The sequence below is a fragment of the Dendrobates tinctorius genome, unplaced genomic scaffold, assembly GCF_039654945.1.
Source record: "Dendrobates tinctorius isolate UK_male_01 unplaced genomic scaffold, ASM3965494v1 ptg000010l, whole genome shotgun sequence".
Taxonomy (NCBI): domain Eukaryota; kingdom Metazoa; phylum Chordata; class Amphibia; order Anura; family Dendrobatidae; genus Dendrobates; species Dendrobates tinctorius.
In genome coordinates this window covers 14,400,325-14,424,292 of record NW_027361678.1, presented here as the reverse complement: position 1 = coordinate 14,424,292, position 23,968 = coordinate 14,400,325, and the positions used below count along the sequence as shown (strand labels likewise).

Genomic DNA, 23,968 nt, shown 5'->3' with positions numbered 1-23,968 from the left:
ACGTTCTAAACGTAGTGACGTCAACGTGTTCACGCCCCCACATCATGTGACTCCAAGTTCTACACAGTGTACGCAGAGGAGAGCAGACGCCCGGAACACCCCACAGTTATGTACAGTCTCTCCCATATTTAGAGACCCCCGAACACCCCACAGTTATGTACAGACGCCCCCATATTTAGAGACCCCCGAACACCCCACAGTTATGTACAGACGCCCCCATATTCAGACCGCCGAACACCCCACAGTTATGTACAGTCTCTCCCATATTCAGAGACCCCCGAACACCCCACAGTTATGTACAGTCTCTCCCATATTCAGAGACCCCCGAACACCCCACAGTTATATGCAGACGCCCCCATATTTAGAGACCCCCGAACACCCCACAGTTATATGCAGACGCCCCCATATTTAGAGACCCCCGAACACCCCACAGTTATGTACAGACGCCCCCATATTCAGACCGCCGAACACCCCACAGTTATGTACAGAGTCAGACGCCCTCATATTAGGGACCCCCGAACACCCCACAGTTATGTACAGTCTCTCCCATATTTAGAGACCCCCGAACACCCCACAGTTATGTACAGACGCCCCCATATTTAGAGACCCCCGAACACCCCACAGTTATGTACATACGCCCCCATATTCAGACCGCCGAACACCCCACAGTTATGTACAGTCTCTCCCATATTCAGAGACCCCCGAACACCCCACAGTTATATGCAGACGCCCCCATATTTAGAGACCCCCGAACACCCCACAGTTATATGCAGACGCCCCCATATTTAGAGACCCCCGAACACCCCACAGTTATGTACAGACGCCCCCATATTCAGACCGCCGAACACCCCACAGTTATGTACAGAGTCAGACGCCCTCATATTAGGGACCCCCGAACACCCCACAGTTATGTACAGTCTCTCCCATATTCAGAGACCCCTGAACACCCCACGGTTATATGCAGACTCCCCCATATTTAGAGACCCCCGAACACCCCACAGTTATGTACAGACGCCCCCATATTCAGAGACCCCCGAACACCCCACAGGTTATGTACAGTCTCTCCCATATTCAGAGACCCCCGAACACCCCATAGTTATGTACAGATGCCCCCATATTCAGAGACCCCCGAACACCCCACAGTTATGTACAGTCTCTCCCATATTCAGAGACCCCCGAACACCCCACAGTTATGTACAGACGCCCCCATATTCAGAGACCCCCCCCGAACACCCCCCAGTTATGTACAGACGCCTCCATAGTCAGACACCCCCGAACACCCCACAGTTATGTACAGTCTCTCCCATATTCAGAGACCCCCAAACACCGCAGTTATGTGCAAACGCCCCCATATTCAGAGACCCCCGAACACCCCACAGTTATGTACAGACCCCCATACTCAGAGACCCCCGAACACCCCACAGTTATGTACAGTCTCCCATATTCAGAGACCCCCGAACACCCCACAGTTATGTACAGTCTCTCCCATATTTAGAGACCCCAGAACACCCCACAGTTATGTACAGACGCCCCCATATTTAGAGACCCCCGAACACCCCACAGTTATGTACAGACGCCCCCATATTCAGACCGCCGAACACCCCACAGTTATGTACAGTCTCTCCCATATTCAGAGACCCCTGAACACCCCACAGTTATATGCAGACGCCCCCATATTTAGAGACCCCCGAACACCCCACAGTTATATGCAGACGCCCCCATATTTAGAGACCCCCGAACACCCCACAGTTATGTACAGACGCCCCCATATTCAGACCGCCGAACACCCCACAGTTATGTACAGAGTCAGACGCCCTCATATTAGGGACCCCCGAACACCCCACAGTTATGTACAGTCTCTCCCATATTCAGAGACCCCCGAACACCCCACAGTTATGTACAGACGCCCCCATATTCAGACCGCCGAACACCCCACAGTTATGTACAGAGTCAGACGCCCTCATATTAGGGACCCCCGAACACCCCACAGTTATGTACAGTCTCTCCCATATTTAGAGACCCCCGAACACCCCACAGTTATGTACAGACGCCCCCATATTTAGAGACCCCCGAACACCCCACAGTTATGTACATACGCCCCCATATTCAGACCGCCGAACACCCCACAGTTATGTACAGTCTCTCCCATATTCAGAGACCCCCGAACACCCCACAGTTATATGCAGACGCCCCCATATTTAGAGACCCCCGAACACCCCACAGTTATATGCAGACGCCCCCATATTTAGAGACCCCCGAACACCCCACAGTTATGTACAGACGCCCCCATATTCAGACCGCCGAACACCCCACAGTTATGTACAGAGTCAGACGCCCTCATATTAGGGACCCCCGAACACCCCACAGTTATGTACAGTCTCTCCCATATTCAGAGACCCCTGAACACCCCACGGTTATATGCAGACTCCCCCATATTTAGAGACCCCCGAACACCCCACAGTTATGTACAGACGCCCCCATATTCAGAGACCCCCGAACACCCCACAGGTTATGTACAGTCTCTCCCATATTCAGAGACCCCCGAACACCCCATAGTTATGTACAGATGCCCCCATATTCAGAGACCCCCGAACACCCCACAGTTATGTACAGTCTCTCCCATATTCAGAGACCCCCGAACACCCCACAGTTATGTACAGACGCCCCCATATTCAGAGACCCCCCCCGAACACCCCCCAGTTATGTACAGACGCCTCCATAGTCAGACACCCCCGAACACCCCACAGTTATGTACAGTCTCTCCCATATTCAGAGACCCCCAAACACCGCAGTTATGTGCAAACGCCCCCATATTCAGAGACCCCCGAACACCCCACAGTTATGTACAGACCCCCATACTCAGAGACCCCCGAACACCCCACAGTTATGTACAGTCTCCCATATTCAGAGACCCCCGAACACCCCACAGTTATGTACAGTCTCTCCCATATTTAGAGACCCCCGAACACCCCACAGTTATGTACAGACGCCCCCATATTTAGAGACCCCCGAACACCCCACAGTTATGTACAGACGCCCCCATATTCAGACCGCCGAACACCCCACAGTTATGTACAGTCTCTCCCATATTCAGAGACCCCTGAACACCCCACAGTTATATGCAGACGCCCCCATATTTAGAGACCCCCGAACACCCCACAGTTATATGCAGACGCCCCCATATTTAGAGACCCCCGAACACCCCACAGTTATGTACAGACGCCCCCATATTCAGACCGCCGAACACCCCACAGTTATGTACAGAGTCAGACGCCCTCATATTAGGGACCCCCGAACACCCCACAGTTATGTACAGTCTCTCCCATATTCAGAGACCCCCGAACACCCCACAGTTATATGCAGACGCCCCCATATTTAGAGACCCCCGAACACCCCACAGTTATGTACAGACGCCCCCATATTCAGAGACCCCCGAACACCCCACAGGTTATGTACAGTCTCTCCCATATTCAGAGACCCCCGAACACCCCATAGTTATGTACAGATGCCCCCATATTCAGAGACCCCCGAACACCCCACAGTTATGTACAGTCTCTCCCATATTCAGAGACCCCCGAACACCCCACAGTTATGTACAGACGCCCCCATATTCAGAGACCCCCCCGAACACCCCCCAGTTATGTACAGACGCCTCCATAGTCAGACACCCCCGAACACCCCACAGTTATGTACAGTCTCTCCCATATTCAGAGACCCCCAAACACCGCACAGTTATGTGCAAACGCCCCCATATTCAGAGACCCCCGAACACCCCACAGTTATGTACAGACCCCCATACTCAGAGACCCCCGAACACCCCACAGTTATGTACAGTCTCCCATATTCAGAGACCCCCGAACACCACACAGTTATGTACAGTCTCCCATATTCAGAGACCCCCGAACACCCCACAGTTATGTGCAGACGCCCCCATAGTCAGAGACCCCCGAACACCCCACAGTTATGTGCAAACGCCCCCATAGTCAGAGATCCCCGAACACCCCACAGTTATGTACAGATGCCCCCATATTCAGAGACCCCCGAACACCGCACAGTTATGTACAGTCTCTCCCATATTCAGAGACCCCCAAACACCCCACAATTATGTACAGACTCCCCCATAGTCAGAGACCCCCGAACACCCCACATTAATGTACAGACGCCTCCATATTCAGAGACCCCCGAACACCCCACAGTTATGTGCAGACGCCCCCATAGAGACGCCCCGAACACCGCACAGTTATGTACAGTCTCTCCCATATTCAGAGACCCCCGAACACCCCACAGTTATGTACAGACCCCCATATTCAGAGACCCCCGAACACCCCACAGTTATGTACAGACGCCTCCTTATTCAGAGACCCCCGAACACCGCATAGTTATGTACAGTCTCTCCCATACTCAGAGACCCCCAAACACCCCACAGTTATGTACAGACGCCTCCATATTCAGAGACCCCCGAACACCCCACAGTTATGTACAGATGCCCCCATATTCAGACCGCCGAACACCCCACAGTTATGTACAGATGCCCCCATATTCAGAGATCCCCAAACACCCCACAGTTATGTACAGATGCCCCCATATTCAGAGATCCCCGAACACCCCACATTTATGTACAGTCTCTCCCATATTCAGAGACCCCCGAACATCCCACAGTTATATACAGTCTATCCCATATTCAGAGACCCCCGAACACCCCACAGTTATGTAGTCTCTCCCATATTCAGAGACCCCCGAACACCCCACAGTTATGTACAGATGCCCCCATATTCAGAGACCCCCGAACACCCCACAGTTATGTACAGACGCCTCCATATTCAGAGACCCCCGAACACCCCACAGTTATGTACAGTCTCTCCCATATTCAGAGACCCCCAAACACCGCACAGTTATGTGCAAACGCCCCCATATTCAGAGACCCCCGAATACCCCACAACCCCACAGTTATGTACAGATGCCCCCATATTCAGAGACCCCCGAACACCACACAGTTATGTGCAGACGCCCCCATAGTCAGAGACCCCCGAACACCCCACAGTTATGTGCAAACGCCCCCATATTCAGTGACCCCCGAACACCCCACAGTTATGTGCAAACGCCCCCATATTCAGTGACCCCCGAACACCCCACAGTTATGTGCAGACACCCCCATAGTCAGAGACCCCCTGAACACCCCACAGTTATGTGCAAACGCCCCATATTCAGTGACCCCCAAACACCCCACAATTATGTACAGACTCCCCCATAGTCAGAGACCCCCGAACACCCCACATTAATGTACAGACGCCTCCATATTCAGAGACCCCCGAACACCCCAAGGTTATGTGCAGACGCCCCCATAGTCAGAGACCCCCGAACACCCCACAGTTATATGCAGACGCCTCCATATTCAGAGACCCCCGAACACCCCACAGTTATATGCAGACGCCTCCATATTCAGACCGCCGAACACCCCACAGTTATGTACAGTCACTCCCATATTCAGAGACCCCCAAACACCCCACAGTTATGTGCAGACGCCGCTATATCCGGGACTTTCTCTGTGATGGGGGATGTTAGTAAAACCTGAGTTATTCGTGACGGAGGACGCTGTCATTACCGGAGGCCGTGGACCTCCCCACTAGGGGATATGTGATCCATGGTGTGGATTACATGCTGTCACACTTGTTGCCCACAGCAGCATGGCCGCCCTGTGCCCGCAGCTGCAGAGCCTCTCACTAGAGACCTCTGAGGACCAGTACGATACTGACCTGGACACTAGAGGTGAGTGCTCAGTGCCGTCATCGTCCTGCTGGGACAAGCGCCATGTTTTATCAGAGCCAAGTGTAAGTAGTGGAGTAATCCTATGCCATCCCCGACAAGCAGCCGTCCATCATGACTGCAGGCTGTCAGTGCCCGGGTGGTGCATGCCCTGCAGCACTGAGCAGAACTCTCCCCTTCACCCCTCAGGGTCAGAGAAGTCTCCCACCGAGTCCACTGACGGGAAGCACTTGTACATGCAGGCATGCCACGACGTGGGCGTTATACCTGCCTCGTACTTTCTCCGTCATATGTACAGGACACATGTGGATCTGAAGCATCATGGATTGGGGCCTCGTGGAGCCCGCGCTTTGGCTGCAGTCCTGCAGGTGAGTGTCCCACTGCAGTGTCAGTGGGCTGCAGTCCTATGTTAAGTGACTGCACATTCTCCGCAGCCGCCATGTTCTCTGTATTCCAGACTAACACAAGCATCACCCATCTCAGTCTGGAAGACAACTGGATTCAGGCCGAGGGGCTGATGCACCTTGTACAGGTGCTGAGAGAGAACAACTCCATCCAAGAGCTGGTAAGGATGGTGTGAATTAATGACTATGCCAGCGATATACTCAGGGCTGTACTCTTTGCTCCACCAGGACCTGTCTGACAACCACCTGGGCGTGCAGGGCTCAGATGTGCTCTCCTCAATGTTACTGGACAACCATTCCATCAATGGCCTCAATCTAGCGCGTAAGTTATTGCTCCACCCGTTGCAGGAAAGAAAACTCCTAACACAGCTGCTGGAAAACTACAACTCTCAACATGCCCTCGGAAGGAGGCTACTAATATATAACACTAGCTTGGCCCGTCCGAAATTTTTGCACATTGGTCGTCAGGTGCGCAGGCAATTTCAGAAAAAGCAAGCTGGTCAGATGTAAATGTATTTCATGAGCTGATGAACACAGACAGGTATTTATATATATAGATTGGTAATACAATAAATTGTTTTGATAAGTAGAGGTCAAAAAATGTCTTCTGGTTGAGGTGCCACCTGCAGGTCATTGTGTCTTTCTGCAGGTTTATGAAAATGAATGTTTAAACTGTATTTAGTGATAAAATCGTGAATGTGTGGTTTGTTTGGCTGTTTTCTTGCTGAAGGGGGCTAGTATACCTTTCAAATGGTGTATCATTTGTGTGTGTGTGTGCAGTATGAACGGGGATACAAAGGAATCACCGAAAAAGAGTGTTTAGACATAATAGAATAGATTACCAAAATAATGGCTAAAATTCGAAAAGAGCGAACAGTAACTCCCTAAACAGTTGTAAAGCCATAATGAAGGGAGATGACCCCAAAGTGTAAGACAATCTGACAACCTGCTTATAAACCATAGAAATGGCCTGAAGAGGGAAGAAAGGGGGCCGAAATGTGCAGGCAGTCAGTGGCCACATCAGCAGATCGCAGCGCATCCATACAACCTATAGCCATCCCCTGGACAGGCTCCAGCCGCACCTTTCTAGGTCACCAGTAAGTCAGGCCATTATGCACGTTACGTCATGTCGGGGAGGACATTTATCAACCATTTGGCTTTTTCACTTGTATTTATTTGAGGAATTCTCCTTAAACAGTATTTGGGCGCTTTGTGCTTCCCTCTGCCGTCCCTCCCTGCATCACAATACGACCGTCCCTCCCTGCATCACGATGGGACTGACCCTCCCGGCATCACGATGGGACCGTCCCTCCCAGCATCACAATGGGACCGTCCCTCCGGGCATCCTGATGGTAATGTCCCTGCCGGTATCACAATGGGACCGTCCCTACCGGCACCACGATGGGAATGTCCCTCCAAGCACCACGATGGGAATGTCCCTCCAGACATCACGATGGGAATGTCCTTCCCGGCATCACGATGGGACCGTACCTCCCGGCATCACAACGGGACCGTACTGGATGCTGAAATGTTGGAGCACAGCTACCTGTATAACAGTTTTCTTGTTCTTCATAACTTCTTTTTCTTTCAGACAATGGATTTGGCGATCAGTCCGCCAAGCACTTTGCCGAGGCCCTATCTGTGAGTATCTATGACCTTAGGATATGTGCACACAACATCTTTTTCAGGTGGCGCCTCTCTGAAAGCGGCCTGAAAACCTCTGAGAATGTGCTGAAGTCTGAGCCTAGGCATTTCTATGTACAATTGACTTGAGCACACTTTCAAGCTTTTGAACGCCTTGTAACGGTTTCTGGTTCTCAAAGACGTGAAGTGTTTATAAGAAGAGCTGGTCCATTCTTCAGTTGTTTTCCGCTCTTACTTTACAATACCAGTCAATAAGAAGGCTGAAAGACAGAAAAAATCCTAACAAGCACTAAAAAGGGAATGCATCAGGAGAAACCAGCACCATACCCTAAAGTGTGTTCCTCTTGAAAAAGTCAGTGGGTTCGTCTGTCTGAAAAAGACCTTGTGTACACATACCCTTAAACTTGTGTTCTTGTATCTTAGGGGCTTGTTGAGATGAGCATATGATATAGACGGTGCACACCAACCATCGCAGCTCAGAGGGCCGTCCACATGGCAGTGTTCTCACATGGACTGAATATCTGTTGAAATCATTCACATTTTCTTGAGAAAAATTGGGTGATTTTTCACACACTTTTCTGGACATGGCCTACAGCTGGGATTTCATACATTTATTTATTTTATTCACTTATATAGTGCCATTAATTCCACAGCGCTTCACGTACATTATCGGCACTGTCTCCATTGGGGCTCACAATCTAAATTCCCTATCAATATGTCTTTGGAGTGTGGGAGGAAACCCACACAAACACTTGGAGAACATACAAACTCCTTGCAGATATCATCATTGGTTGGATTTGAACCCAGTACCCCAGCGCTGAAAAGCTGCCGTGCTGCCCGTACATCACAGTAAAGACCCCCAGTTCCCATAATAGCAGCTTACATGACATGACACCCCACTTTCTCTGCCCACAGGCCAACTTCCGGGTGACCAAGCTGGATCTCAGCCACAATGAATTCTGCGAGAAAGGAGGAGAATATCTGGGTCAAATGCTCGGTGAGTGAAAGCTACACTCTGAGAGCGCAAAGATAAATGAAAATATATCACCCATTTCTTAATTAGTGCAAAACAGAGCTGATTAACAGATGTGTATATACAGTAGCTTGTAAAAGCTGGCATCTGGCATTGCTACTGCTGTGCAGAGGACTTGTCGCTGTGCGGCAACACATTTGAATTCAACTGAAATGAAGCTCTGCCTTCGACGGAGCCCTGGACTGGGCTGCAGTCGTGAAGGGGTCTAGAGTGCCTGCAGGCCACGTGAAGCAGCCTTAGGGGCTACATGCAGCCTGTGTGTTTGAGACCCCTGGTCTACACCATACTGTACATTGTAACAACCCATCACCTGTGTGATCAGAAGCAATAATGCTTGCAGCCTGAAGCCTTACTGTGAGTTGATGGACTCTGACTTTTCCTATACTGTCATTTTCAGCTGCCAGTGAGGGTCTCCGGGAACTGAATCTCAGCTGGAATCACATTCGGATGAAGGGTGCCATAGCACTCAGCGCTGGACTCAGGGTGACAATATACTTCAAAGATCTGTATTATACATGCACTATTTCATATACTAACCCTGTCAGTACCCCTCACCAGTGGCAGCCCTATACTAACACGGTGTCAGTCACCTTATCTCACCAATATCTTCCCCATAGTAATCCAGTGCCCATCACCTCTTCCCACCAACACTCACCCCATAATAGTCCGGTGCCCGTCATCTCTTCCCACCAACATCCACCTCATACTAGTTCGGTGCCCATCACCTCTTCCCACCAACACTCACCCCATAATACTCCGGTGCCCGTCACCTCTTCCCACCAACATCCACCTCATACTAGTTCGGTGCCCATCGCCTCTTCCCACCAACACTCACCCCATAATAGTCCGGTGCCCGTCACCTCTTCCCATCAACATCCACCTCATACTAGTCCGGTGCCTGTCACATCATCCTACCAACATCCACCTCATACTAGTCTGGTGCAAATCACCTCATCCCACCAACATCCACCCCATACTAATCAGGTGCCCTTCACCTCATCCCACCAACATCTACCCCATAGTAATCCTGTGCCCATCACCTCATCCTACCAACATCCACCCCATGCTAATCAGGTGCCCGTCACCTCATCCCATCAACATCTACCCCTTAGTAATCCAATGGCCATCACCTGTACCCACCAGCATCCACCCCATACTAGTACGGTGCCCGTCATCTCATCCCACCAACATCCACCCCATAATAATCAGGTGCCAGTCACCTCATGTCACCAACGTCCACCCCATACTATCCCAAGTCTTGTCAGCTCATCCCAACAACATCCACCACATAGTAATCCAGTGGCCATCACCTGAACCCACCAGTATCCACCCCATACTAATCAGGCGCCCGTCACCGCATCCCATCAAAATCTACCCCATAGTAATCCAGTACCCATCACCTCTTCCCAACAACATCCACGCCATACTAGTTCGGTACCCATCACCTCATCCCACCAGCATCCACCCCATACTAGTCCGGTGCCCGACACCTCATCCCACCAACTTTCACCTCATAATAATCAGGTGCCAGTCTCCTCATCCCACCAACATCCACCCCATACTAATCCAGAGCCTATTACCCCTTCCCACCAACATTCACCCTATACTAATCCAAAGCCTATCACCTCTTCGAACCAACATCCACCTCATACTAATTCAAGTCCTATCACATCATCTACCCCATACTAATCCAGGTCCTGTCATCTTATCCCACCAGCATTGACCCCATAGTAATCCAGTACCTGTCACCTCATCCTATCAACATCCACACCACATCAATCTAGGTCCTATCACCTCATCCCACCAACATCCACCCCATTCTAATCCAGGTCCTGTTACCGCATCTCACCAGCATTTACCCCATAGTAATCCGGTTCCTGTCACCTCATTGTACCAACATCTGCCACATACTAATCCAGGTCCTGTCACCTCATCCCACCAGCATTGACCCCATAGTAATCCGGTACCTGTCACTTCATCATACCAACATCTACCCCGTACTAACCCAGCGCCTGTCACCTCATTCCACCAACATGTACCCCATACTAATCCAGTGCCTGTTACCTCATTCCACCAACATCTACCCCATACTAACCCAGGTTCTGTCACCTCATCCCACCAATACCAATCCATGTCTTGTCACTTCATCCCACCAACATCCACCCCATACTAATCAAGTGCCTGTCACCTCATCTCAGCACAATCCACCCCATACTAATCAGGTGCCTGTCACCTCATCTGAATATCCTCCCCATACTATTTCAGTGCCTGTCACCTCATACCAACATCCACCCCATACTAATCAAGTGCCTGTCACATTACCCCAACACAATCCTTTCCATACTAATTCAGTGCCTGTCATTTCATCTGAACATGTACCCCATACTAATCCAAGTCCTGTCACTTTATCACACTAACGTCAACACATCTTACACAAAAATGTACTCTTTTAGATGTCTCCTGAGTCTTTGTTGAAAAGCCTTCCCAAGAATATTCTGATTCCACACAGGTGAATGGCATGCTTAAAGTCCTAGATGTGTCCTATAATGGCTTTGGCAATGAGGGAGCTCTTGCGCTGGGAGAGGCACTGAGAGTGAATAGTTCCCTGCTTCACCTCAATATCAGCTGTAACCGGATCAGTAACGAGGGCGTCAGACTTATTTGTAAAGGTCTGGAGAGTAACGAGACACTGGTCGTGCTCAAGGTAACACAAAATGATATGGGCAAACAGGTGGTGTGCAGAATCGTTCCGAGGGCTTATATTGAACTTATACAACATTATCAATCATGATCTACATCTTATACCTGCAGTCAGTATTATACACTATGGAATCACTGAGAAAATGGTGTCAGTGGACAGAGCCATGTCTTTATGTATTTAGGATTCCTTGTTCTTCTAAGGGTGTGTGCACACGCTGCGGTTTCTGCTGCAGACCCGCATTAGTTTTGGTCCTGCGTATCCACAGCAGTTTCTGCTGCGGTGTACAGTACCATTATAACCTATGTAAAATGAAATCCGCAGTGCAGACACTGCGGATTTTTCCGCACGGATTTGCTGTGGTTTCAAAACCGCAGCATGTCAATTCTTTGTGCGGATTCCGCAGCGGTTTGGCACCTGTTCCATTACAGGTGTCAAACCGCAGGGGAAAACCGCAGGCTAAACCGCCGAAAAACTGCAGATAAACCGCAGGTCTTTTGACCTGCGCATTTACCTGCGGTTTTCATCAAATCCGAGCGGACAATTCCGCAGCGTGTGCACACAGCCTTAGACAATCACACCTTATCTACCATGCTGGTCAAAAGTATCAAGAATTCTCCAGCATCCTCTTCTGTTCCTTATGTCTCACCCTGTGCTGCAGACACTTGACATTGAAATTTCTCTTTTGATCATGTTTCTCCAGTCCTCTTCCATGTTTGTGTTCTTTCCCTATTCTTGTACTGACCCGCCTCAGATGACACATCCCTATCCATCACGTTTCTTCAGTCTTCTCCTGTGTCTGGGTTCTTTTCCTTGTTCTTGTTGTGACAAGTCTCGGATAAGGTATCTCTGTCCATCAGATATTTCTCCAGTCTTCCCCCATGCCATCTTTTCCCTGTTGTGGTATTGTTTCTCCAGTCATTTCCAGAGTCCGCGTTCTCTGTTTTTGTATTGACCAGTCTCAGATGTTTCGTCTTTGTCCTTCAGATTTCGCCAGTCCTCTCTCATACTTGTTTTCTTTTCCTTATCTTGTATTGACTAGTTTCAGATGAGGTTTCTCTGTCCTTCGCACATTTGTCAAGCCATCCTCCTTGTGATATTTTCCCTGTTCTTGTATTGTTTCTCCAGTCCTCTTTCACGTCTGCGTTCTTTTACCTGTCAATGACCAGTGTCAGATGAGGCGTCTCTGTCCACCACATTTCTCCATTCCGCTACTGTGTCTGCATTCTTTTCCCTGTTCTTGTATTGCCCAGTCTCAGAGGAGACATCTGTCCATCACTAATGTTATACGCTCTGCTACATATAACTGGAGATGAGCAGTAATGGCAGCTGATCAGAGTGCTGTCTTCTCTGTCGAGATTTCATTTATAATCTGGTTCCAGATGTCTTTCTGGCAGTGTGTGTGTTACATATTCGTCATAGTTATACAGCATCCTTTCATCAGCCTTACTCATCTCATCCAATAGTGTCAACTGTCAAAGGAGGAATATATAGGTATAAAATACATATACTTTATTAATTACACATAGTAAAACATCATAAAAAAGTACAAAAAGTCAGTAATAAGGTGCACAAGGACGGAAAAAGGATGGACCCCCAGTGTCAGTTGCCAGCCTAGTAAGTAAACATATGAGCAGAGAGTTGCTCAATATAATAGATAATGTCAATGCTAAAATAATAACAGCGCTCATTAAAGCATAATGACCAATGCTTACCAATAATAGTAATAATAATAGCCCCCATCCTCTGGAATTCTTTGCCCCAACACGTCCAACTATCAACCACACTCGGATTCTTCAGACGGAACCTGAAAACCCATCTCTTCAGGAAAGCCTACAGCCTGCAATGATCCCTGCTGCCTCCTCACCACTACTGGAGCTACCGCCTCACTGGAGCTGCTGCAACCCCCCAACCTACTGTCTCCTTCTCCACCATCCTGTAGCATGTAAGCCTGAAAGGGCAGGGTCCTCTCTCCCCTCTATATCAGTCTGTGATTGTTAGTTTGTTTACTGTAAGTGATATCTGTAATTTGTATGTAACCCCTTCTCATGTACAGCACCATGGAATCAATGGCGCTATATAAATAAATAATAATAATAATAGAAGCAGGCAAAATGGACCGGGTCAGATCCTAAAAAGCCCCCTGGGCTTTTTATTGCCGCCGGCAATAGTGTCAACTGTACCTGATAGCTGAGCAGACACATTAAGAACTTTAGTTCTACTCTATTATATATGCTGTTTTCTCAATGCAGATGTCTAGAAATCCCATCACAGTGGAGGGTGCCATCACTTTACTAAATAGTATTACTAAGAGGCCAGAGAACAAGATTGAGGAGCTGGACATCTCTGTGAGTATACCAGGGATTTCTACAGAGCAACAAATGGATTTTATAGTGCATACATTAAAAGTCTTGTGCCTTCTTCAACTTCCAGAATGTTCTGGTTAATGAGCAGTTCTTGTCCCTCCTCAACTCGGCTTCCGCATCCCGTCCTGCTCTACATGTCCGGTTTGCTGGTAAAAAAGGGTTTGTCACCAAAAAACGTTCTGCTCGTCCAGATCCTATGAGGATCATTCAGGTGCCGCATATTATAACTTTAGACAGCCTTAGAACCTCATGTATGAAAACAATGGTCAGATGAAACCTGCCAGCCATAATACGCCACCCGATTTTGCCTCGTTTATAGAGGTAGACTGTCGTTCAGATGTGTACTGACCAAAATAATTTTACCGGTTGAACAAGCAGTTGGGTTGTTTGTTTAGACTGCGAGATTATTGTGAAATGAGTGTTTCTAGGGACACTCCTTCACTATAGTGTTACAGTGTAAATGGACCTTTAGGCCATGTTAGCACGTTCAGTATTTGGTCAGTATTTTACCTCTATTTGTAAGCCAAAACAAGGAGTGAGTGAAAAATGCAGAAGTGGTGACGTGTTTCTATGATACTTTTCCTCTGATTGTTCCACTCCTGGTTTTGGCTTACAAATACTGAGGTAAAATACTGACCAAATACTGATGTATGCACATGGCCTTATTGTCTGTGTAGAGTTTACCAGTGCGGTCAGCAACGTGTGCTGCTTCACAAAACTGTCTTAAAGTCAATCAGCTCTTGTTAATCCATGAGCTGCCATATAGTGCACAATTTTATATATATATATATATATATATATATATAATGTTAATCTTTTTTCTTCATAACAATTTTGGTTTTTGCAACAGCTATTTCAGTTTCATATATCTAATAACTGATGGACTCAGTTATATTTCTGGATTCAAATGAGGTTTATTGTACTAACAGAAAATGTGCAATCTGCATTTAAACAAAATTTGACCGGTGCAAAAGTATGGGCACCCTTATTTTCTTGATTTGAACACTCCTAACTACTTTTTACTGACTTCCTGAAGCACTAAATTGGTTTTGTAACCTCATTGAGCTTTGAACTTCATAGCCAGGTGTATCAAATCATGAGAAAAGGTATTTAAGGTGGCCACTTGCAAGTAGTTCTCCTATTTGATTCTCCTATGAAGAGTGGCATCATGGGCTCCTCAAAACAACTCTCAAATGATCTGAAAACAAAGATAATTCAACATAGCTTTTCAGGGGAAGGATACAAAAAGTTGTCTCAGAGATTTAACCTGTCAGTTTCCACTGTGAGGAACATAGTAAGGAAATGGAAGAACACAGGTACAGTTCTTGCTAAGCCCAGAAGTGGCAGGCCAAGAAAAATATCAGAAAGGCAGAGAAGTAGAATGGTGAGAACAGTCAAGGACAATCCACAGACCACCTCCAAAGACCTGCAGCATCATCTTGCTGCAGATGGTGTCACTGTGCATCGGTCAACAATACAGCGCACTTTGCACAAGGAGAAGCTGTATGGAAGAGTGATGCGAAAGAAGCCGTTTCTGCAAGCACACCACAAACAGAGTCGCCTGAGGTATGCAAAAGCACATTTGGACAAGCCAGTTACATTTTGGAAGAAGGTCCTGTGGACTGATGAAACAAAGATTGAGTTATTTGGTCATACAAAAAGGCGTTACGCATGGAGGCTAAAAAACACAGCATTCCAAGAAAAACACTTGCTACCCACAGTAACATTTGGTGGAGGTTCCATCATGCTTTGGGGCTGTGTGGCCAATGCCGGCACTGGGAATCTTGTTAGGCTGCGTTCACACGTGGCGTTTTTTTCGCGTTTCCGCAGCGGTTTTAACCGCGCGATTTTGCCGCGAAAACGCGAAAAATAAGCATCCCATGCATTCCTATGGGATTCCGCAATGCTGTGCTAATGCTGCGGTTTTTACCGCTGCGGAATCGCTTCGCGGTAAAAACCGCAGCATGCTCATTAATTTGCGGAATCGCGGCGATCCCGCACCCATAGGAATGCAATGTATGTGGCTGTGCACACCATGCGAAAAGTAAGCAGAACAATTGCGGATGGTACCCATGGTCCGAAGGAGAGAAGACTGTCCTCCGGGCTTTGGGTACCATATCCCTGTAAAAAATAGAATTTAAAATAAAAAATATTGTTATTCTCACCCTCCGACGTCCCGCGCAGCCTTCCCGCTTCTCTTCACGCTCTCGTTCCCAGTAGTCCTTTGCGAAAATGCTCGCGATGGCGTCCCTTCTCGCGGGATCGCGAAGTCTCGCGCTCATTCACGCGACGTCATCGCGAATTACCGCGAGACGTCGCGATCCCGCGAGAACTGACGTCATCGCGGGCATTTTCGCAAAGGATTACTGGGAACGGATGCGCGGGACGTCGGAGGGTGAGAATAACACCGTTTTTTGGTTTTTTTTTACATTCTATCTTTTACTACTGATGCCGCATAGGCAGCCTCAGTAGTAAAAAGTTGGTCACACTCGTCAAACACTATGTTTGACGAGTGTGACCAACCTGTCAATCAGTTCTCCAAGCGATGCTACAGATCGCTTGGAAAACGCTAGCATTTTGCAAGCTAAATACGCTTGCAAAATGCTAGTTTTTCCGCGGGAAAATCGCGGGAATTTAAAATGCGATTTTCCCACGGACTGGAATTCCGGAATTCTCGCGGTAATTTCCACGAGAGTTCCGGTACGTGTGCACTTAGCCTTAAAGTTGAGGGTCGCATGGATTCAACTCAGTATCAGCAGATTCTTGACAATAATATGCAAGAATCAGTGACGAAGTTGAAGTTACGCAGGGGATGGATATTTCAGCAAGACAATGATCCAAAACACTGCTCCAAATCTACTCAGGCATTCATGCAGAGGAACAATTACAATGTTCTTGAATGGCCATCCCAGTCCCCAGACCTGAATATCATTGAACATCTGTGGGATGATTTGAAGCAGGCTGTCCATGCTCGGCGACCATCAAACTTAACTGAACTGGAATTGTTTTGATCCAGGAACTCATTAATAGCTACAGGAAGCGACTAGAGGCTGCTTTTTTTTGCAAAAGGAGGATCTACGAAATATTAATGTCACTTTTATGTTGAGGTGCCCATACTTTTGCACTGGTCAAATTTTGTTTAAATGCAGATTGCACATTTTCTGTTAGTACAATAAACCTCATTTGAATCCACAAAAAAAAACTGTATAACTGAGTCCATCAGTTATTAGATATATGAAACTGAAATAGCTGTTGCAAAAACCAAAATTGTTATAAAGAAAAAAGGTTAACATTAATAGGGGTGCCCAAACTTTAACATATGACTGTATAATATAGTGTCCTGACAGCATCAGAGCGTTTGAACGAAGCTCAGAAAAAGATTGCCCCATGCAGTTATCATACTTTTCCCAATGTGTTCTGCAAAGTTCTGGCCTTTCTAATGGGATAAAAAAACCAAAGACAGAAACATAATAATTAAATACCCTGCAGTCATTAAATAGAATAGTGCATGAAAATAATATACAGTACTTAGTTAACATATTTTTTGATTAAAAAAAATGCAAATAGCAATCCCATCTCTTCACGCTGACTGTAATTGGGACACTCCTAACTCTAATATTAAAAACTTTACCGTTTGTCAAGTGACATGCATGTGGATAAGGGCTGAGAAGGATTGGCCCAAACGGTAAGGTTTTTAATGTTAATATTATTTTCATGCACTATGCTATTTATTTATTTACTGCAAGGTATTTAATCATTATGTTTCTGTCATTGTTTTTTTCTGTTCAGTGGCTAGTGTGAACGTGCGCTTACACACTGTGCATGCACACCAATTTATAGCCCAATTCCTACTTTTGTTTTTTTTTTCTATTTTTGGTTTTCAATGTTTGAGAATTTTTGTAGTCAAAGTTGTTATTGTGCGGTTTGATCCCATCCCCTGATGATTTGGTACAGTGACAGGAATATGTCAGTGTTGATCATGTATTAATGGAAGCTCTGTCATTCAGGATTTCCTAGATGAACACAAACTTCGATTGCTTGATTTTTTCAAGAACATGGACAAAGATGGCAGCATGAGCATTCCGGTCAGTGATTTCTGCAGATATATGGCAGTGAGTATTGTGCTCCATATCAAGTGTGAAATGTCTTTTACGGTCTTACAGACATTAAGGACCTTCATATGTAATTTTTTCCTTTATCAATAGCATTAGACTGTGATCAGTCATATAGTTTGTGCTGACATACTGTAGCTGCAGGAAGCAGCCTAGACACTTTGTGGATATCCCTTGACAATAGCAAGGGAATTCATAGCTTAACTTTCTGGTGCTATGTTCACTGCCAACTGCTGTAACATTGTAAACTCGAGACCAGTAAAGTCAGGGACTAAGAATAGGGTTGTGAATATCAATATAAATCATGGACAATAAAGTGCTACCTCAATTTCCCAAAATCTTCTTTCCCCAGGTGACAGGTCTGCCTTTGGATGCTACTCAGATGGATTCATTGGTGCAAAGATTGGATAAAGATCTGACGGGTACCATAGACTACAGGTGATATGATTGTCTAGTGTTCCCATCACTGTTTCCGGGTCTCTATTCTTGTCAGTCTAATATTATCGGAATGAAACTTTATCATTTTCTCTTGTGTCTTCTCTCCCTCCATTTCTTTTCTATCGCCATGATATTTCTCACCGAACCTCCTCTATCTTTTAATCTTCTTTCGTCAACATCCTCTCTTATCATCTCTTCTATCATTTCATCTTCTTTGTCCTGATATTATTATTTCCGTATTTTTCAGACTATAAGACGCATCGGACCATAAGACGCATCTAGGTTTTAGAGGAGGAAATTATAAAAAAAATTTGAATCAAAAAGTGATCAATTTTGTTCTTCTATCCCCTAGCCTGGTATATTTATCCCCATCCTGGTAGGCATGGCCCCTCATCCCCATCCTGGTATGCGTCGCACCAATCCCCATTCTGGTATGCATGGCACCCTCATCCCTACCCTGGTATGTGTGGCCCCCTCATCCCCACCCTGGTATGCGTGGCCCCCTCATCCCCACCCTGGTATGCGTGGCCCCCTCATCCCCACCCTGGTATGCGTGGCCCCCTCATCCCCACCCTGGTATGCGTGGCCCCCTCATCCCCACCCTGGTATCCGTGGCCCCCTCATCCCCATCCTGGTATCCGTGGCCCCCTCATCCCCATCCTGGTATCCGTGGCCCCATACCCATCCTGGTATGCGTCGCGCCAATCCCCATTCTGGTATGCATGGCACCCTCATCCCTACCCTGGTATGCATGTCCCCCTCATGCCCATCCTGGTACATGTGGTCCCCTCATCCCCACCCTGGTATGCGTGACCCCCCTCATCCCCTCCCTGGTCTGCGTGGTCCCCTCATCCCCACCCTGGTATGCGTGGTCCCCTCGTCAACACCTTGGTATGCGTATTCCCCTCGTCAACACCTTGGTATGCATGGCCCCCTCCTCTCCACCTTGGTATGCGTGGCCCCTATTCCCATCCTGGTATGTGTGGCCCCTTCATCCTCATCTGGTAGGCGTGGCCTCCTCAACCCCATCCTGGTAGGCATGGCTTCCTCATCCCTATCCTGGTAGGCATGGCCCCTCATCCCTAACCTGGTAGGCAAGGCCCCCATCCCCAGCCTCGTATGCATGGCCCTATCAGAAAAACATTAAAAAACCCAACTATTATACTTCCCTTCTCTGCGCTCCCTCACAGCGTCCTGTTGCAATGTCAGCGGCTATTTTATGCTTGTAAGCAGCGCATGGCAGTGACATCATGCGCTGTCTACAAGCCGAGGACAGCCGCCAAAATACTCACTGCTCCCTATGCTGGGACTTGTGGAGCAGTGAATATTCACTGATCTTTTATAGCGGGCACAGTTTTAGCCGCAGCCAGACGTTCATGTGTGCCCTTTACTAAAGGGAATCAATATTCACTGCTCTCCACTCCCATGGGTGTGGAGAGCAGTGAATATTCATTCTCTTTAATATCGGGCACACGTGATCACCCAGCAGCTGCAGGAGCCGGAAGCTGCTGCTCCTGTGCGCGCTATTAAAGAACAATGAATATTCACTGCTCTCCACTCCCATGGGCTTGGAGAGCAGTGAATATGAATCTCTTTAGTAGCATGCACAGGCGTTAGCTACAGCAGCCGGCTCCTGCCTCCTGTGACCCACTGCTCCGCTGTTGCCGCTCCCTCACCTCCCCATCCACAGCAGGTACATCCGGACTATAAAATGCACCCCCCATTTTCCTCCACATTTTTGGAGGCAAAAAGTTCATCTTATAGTCCGAAAAATACGGTATTATTTATATTTATTTTTTGAGTACCATTGATTCCATGTTTCTGTACATAAAGGGTTACATACAAAATATAAATTACCGTGAACAAACTAACAGTGACAGACTGGTACAGAAAGGAGAGGGCCCTGCCTTTGTGGGTTTACAGTCTATAGCATAAAAGGTAAGGAGACAGTAGGTTGGGGAGTTGCCGCAGCTCCGGTGGTGGTGAGGTGGCACGGGGTCATTGCAGGCTGTGGTGAGGCGGCAGCTCAGGTGGTGATGAGGTGGCAGCTCTGATGGTGGTGAGGTGGCAGGGGGTCATTGCAGGCTGTGGTGAGGCGGCATCTCAGGTGGTGGTGAGGTGGCAGCTCTGGTGGTGGTGAAGGTGGCAGCTCAGGTGGTGGTGAAGATGGCAGCTCAGGTGGTGGTGAGGAAGCAGCTCAGGTGGTGGTGAGGTGGCAGCGGGGTCATTTTTCAAGCTCCGTCTGACAGTTCCAAATGTGGTGGATAATCGGTTGTTTTGCGGCACAGAATTCCAGAATATGGGGGACACTCGAGAGATATCTTGGAGGCGATTGGGTGGGGATCGTATAAGTATGAAGTAGAGAAGGTTTTGAGAGCACCGGAGGTTGCGTGTTGAAGATATTGGGAGATTAGTTCAGAGATGTACGGTGGAGACAGCTTATAGACGACTTTGTAAGTCAATTTTAGTAGTTTGAGCTGGATACTTTGGGGAATTGGGAGCCAATGAAGGAATTTGCAGAGAGAAGTAGTGGAAAAGTGAGGAGAAAGGTGGATTAGTTGGGCAGCAGACTTAAAGAAGGACTGGAGAGGTGCGAGAGAGTGTTAGCAGGGAGACCAAAGAGAAGGATATTGCAGTAGTCAAGATTGGGAGATGATGAGGGCATGCACTAAAATGTTAGTAGATTCAACGTTGAGGAAAGAACGGATTCTGGAAATATTTTTGAATTGGAGGTGGCATGATGTAGTTAAAGCTTGGATGTGCGGTTTGAAGGACAGAGCAGAGTCAAGAGGTACTTTAAGGCAGCAGACTTTAGGTACTATAGGAAAGTGTAATGTAATTTATTGGGATAGATAGATCAGGTAGGGAAGATAGTGGAGATTGGGGAAAAACGATGAGTTCAGTTTTGCCCACATTGACCTTTAGGAAGCGTGATGATAAGGAGGTGGATATGGTTGATAGACACTCTGGGATTCTGGACAGCGGAGAGGCAACTTCGGGGCCAGGGAAGTAGACCTGAGTGTCATCAGTGTACAGATGGTACTGGAAGCCATGGGACTTTGAGTTGTCCCAGGCCAAAGGTGTAGATGGAGAAAAGTAGGGTTCTTAGGACAGAACCTTAAGGGACACCAACAGATAAAGGGCAGGATGAAAAGGTAGTATAGTGGGAGATGCTAAATGTGAGGTTAAAAAAGTAGGAGATCCAGGAAAGGTCAAGATCTTTGACGCCAAGTGAAGAGAGAATCTGTGGTAGAAAACAGTGGTCGACTGTGTCAAATGCTGAGGACAGATCTAGAAGGAGGAGTATAGAGAATTGCCTATTAGCTTTGGCAGTAAGACATTAGTAATTTTGGTTAGGGCAGTTTCGGTGGAGTGGTGGGGAGTCTGGGACAAAAGCCAGATTGTATGTTGTCAAAGAATGAGTTAGATTAGAGGTGGAAGGAAAGTTCAGCATGGACATGCTGTTAGGGAGTTTGGCGGCGAATTGGAGCAGCAATATGGGACGATAGCTGGACGTAGATGTCGGGTCGAGGGATAATTTCTTCAGGATAGGTGTGATAGTGGCATGTTTGAAAGCAGTAGGGAAAGTACCAGAAGTTAATGATAGAATGAAAAGATGGGTTAAAGCAGGGGTAGGGGTGATGGTGAGGTTGGAGAGGAGGTGGGATGGGGTCACGTGCACAAGTGGTGAGGTGCGATTTGGAGACATGAGTAAGCTGTCTTTCTGTGATGTTGGGAAGGAAGGATCTTCTAAATCTCAAGGACATCATCTTTTCCATCTCTATCTCTTATTCTTCTCCTGATCTCATTCCAGCTTCACGATCTTCAGGCCATCTTCTCTATCTCTTCTTCTTCCGATCTTATATCTCCATCTTCACTGTCTTCAGGCCATCTTCTTCGCTATCTCTTCCTCTTCTAACTCTCATGTTCTCCTCTCTCCATCTTTGCTTTCCCCAGGCAATCATCTTATCTAATGATTATATTACAGCGAGTTTCTCATTTTTTGTCTGTGCTGCTCTCATCTCCAGAACATCAAGACTTTTAGTGTCCATGTCCTTCTGTCATGACCACTCACAATACACAGTGGTTTCTTTGATCAACACAAACTGTATGTGATCTTTTTATTGGTTGCAGCAATTCTTGATTCCAACTTTCACATTTTCAGGAACTTTGTTGACTCTCGAAAAAAAATGATGAAAGAACAACGCAAACAACAGCGTCGCAGGGAAAAAAAAGAACGCCAGGAAAGACAGCGCAGTGAGAGAGCGCTGAAGTCCTTTCACACTGCAGTGAGAGCCCTGACTCCACCTCCTGTATTCAGACAGGCCCCAAGCAGTGCTGTCAGCTCTGCTCATTTTTCTGTCACTCCATGTAGCTCTTGGTATCAGGAAGGAGAGCCTGCAGAGGTAGCCAGTTCTCTACACATCCAAAATGCAGGCTCGGATGACATGGAAGTTGAGTGCAGTAACAAATCTCACTGGAGTTTAACTTCACAAAGTCAATCCGAACTTGTGACTCCAAAAAGAAACACCCCATCACCCACCAATATGAAGTGATAGGACATGCTATACTGAGGTGTTGAAGGTCAATGAAGAATGTCCAGTTAATATCCTGATTTATTAATCTCTTATGTTTATAGATGTAGTAGTCTCACCACCCCTGACCTTAGCAGCTTACAATCTAAACTCAAATGTGAGACAGTGTATTACTCCCATCATCCCTGCCTTCTAGACGCTTACAATCCAAGCTCCTTGAGTGTTGAAAACAATATTTAGCTCCTCGGGTCACAAATGTAAAGAAAAGTATTAGTGACCAACTAGACCTCACAGTAATGTGGAGCAGCAGGAGAAGAGGTAATGACACGTCTACCAGAATAATGCTGATCAACGCTAGATACCGTGTGCATTGAAAGCGCTGGAGAGGAGAAAAGTGTGCGCTCTTGTGCATTCATGGTGCACAGCTCACGACCAGAAATAAAGCTTCGGTCGAACATTTTCTGTCTCTGTATTTCTGTCTCATGACGATTTCATGGCACATAAGAGCTGCAGAAAGTGAGAGGGTTGATGACATGGCTATGGCATTATCTGCAGGGGCCTCCTGTGTATGGGCAGCTCCATGCCAGATTTTCATGAGTATTTTTTTTCTCCAATAATTTGACAGAAATTAAAGATTGGATCAGAAAATCTCCTAGGTTTCATGACTGTGGCCATGAGATATTGAGTTCTAGGGGTGTCTAGAGAAAACTGCAGTGTGGCCGCTGTTATATAAAGAACTCACAGCGTGACTGCTCTTACAGTACAGAGCTCCATAGTGTGACCGCTGTGAGGCAGTGAGGGGTGTTATAAGCGAGGGACGTTATGTGTCCCCCAGGATGCGCATAAGGCCGCTGGAGTGCATTGGAGTCATAGGCATAGCTGGTTCAAGAATACGGGCAGTGTGAACTGAGGCATATCCCAATGCCTGCTGTATGTTGTTTATTAGGCAACGCTGCAGCCCAAGCCTGCTGACAA

The 23,968-nt window shown here is 47.3% G+C and overlaps 1 protein-coding gene across 2 annotated transcripts; it reads left to right on the top strand.

Annotated features, from left to right (window-relative positions):
- Positions 1 to 86: 86 nt before the first annotated feature.
- On the top strand, positions 87 to 23,455 carry LRRC74A (leucine rich repeat containing 74A). Of its 2 annotated transcripts, none has more exons than XM_073587515.1 (13): positions 87 to 5,766; positions 5,953 to 6,131; positions 6,221 to 6,328; positions 6,396 to 6,489; positions 7,759 to 7,808; positions 8,727 to 8,808; positions 9,242 to 9,327; positions 11,354 to 11,548; positions 13,795 to 13,890; positions 13,976 to 14,119; positions 17,916 to 18,020; positions 18,373 to 18,458; positions 22,624 to 23,455. In XM_073587515.1, the coding sequence occupies exons 1-13, from the start codon at positions 5,685 to 5,687 to the stop codon at positions 23,012 to 23,014; spliced, it is 1,698 nt and encodes a 565-aa protein (XP_073443616.1). In that variant the 5' UTR covers positions 87 to 5,684; the 3' UTR covers positions 23,015 to 23,455. The 2 variants fall into 2 exon arrangements, with proteins under 2 accessions (XP_073443616.1, XP_073443624.1); XM_073587523.1 differs by having other exon boundaries at positions 6,198 to 6,328.
- The last annotated feature ends 513 nt before the right edge of the window (positions 23,456 to 23,968 follow it).

Bases quoted from the DNA above. Each gene is read 5' to 3' on its own strand.
- LRRC74A (XM_073587515.1), top strand. From the start codon at position 5,685: ATGGCCGCCCTGTGCCCGCAGCTGCAGAGCCTCTCACTAGAGACCTCT. The intron at 6,329-6,395 runs GTAAGGATGGTG...TTGCTCCACCAG, and splicing joins ACAACTCCATCCAAGAGCTG to GACCTGTCTGACAACCACCT. The intron at 18,459-22,623 runs GTGATATGATTG...TCACATTTTCAG, and splicing joins ACGGGTACCATAGACTACAG to GAACTTTGTTGACTCTCGAA.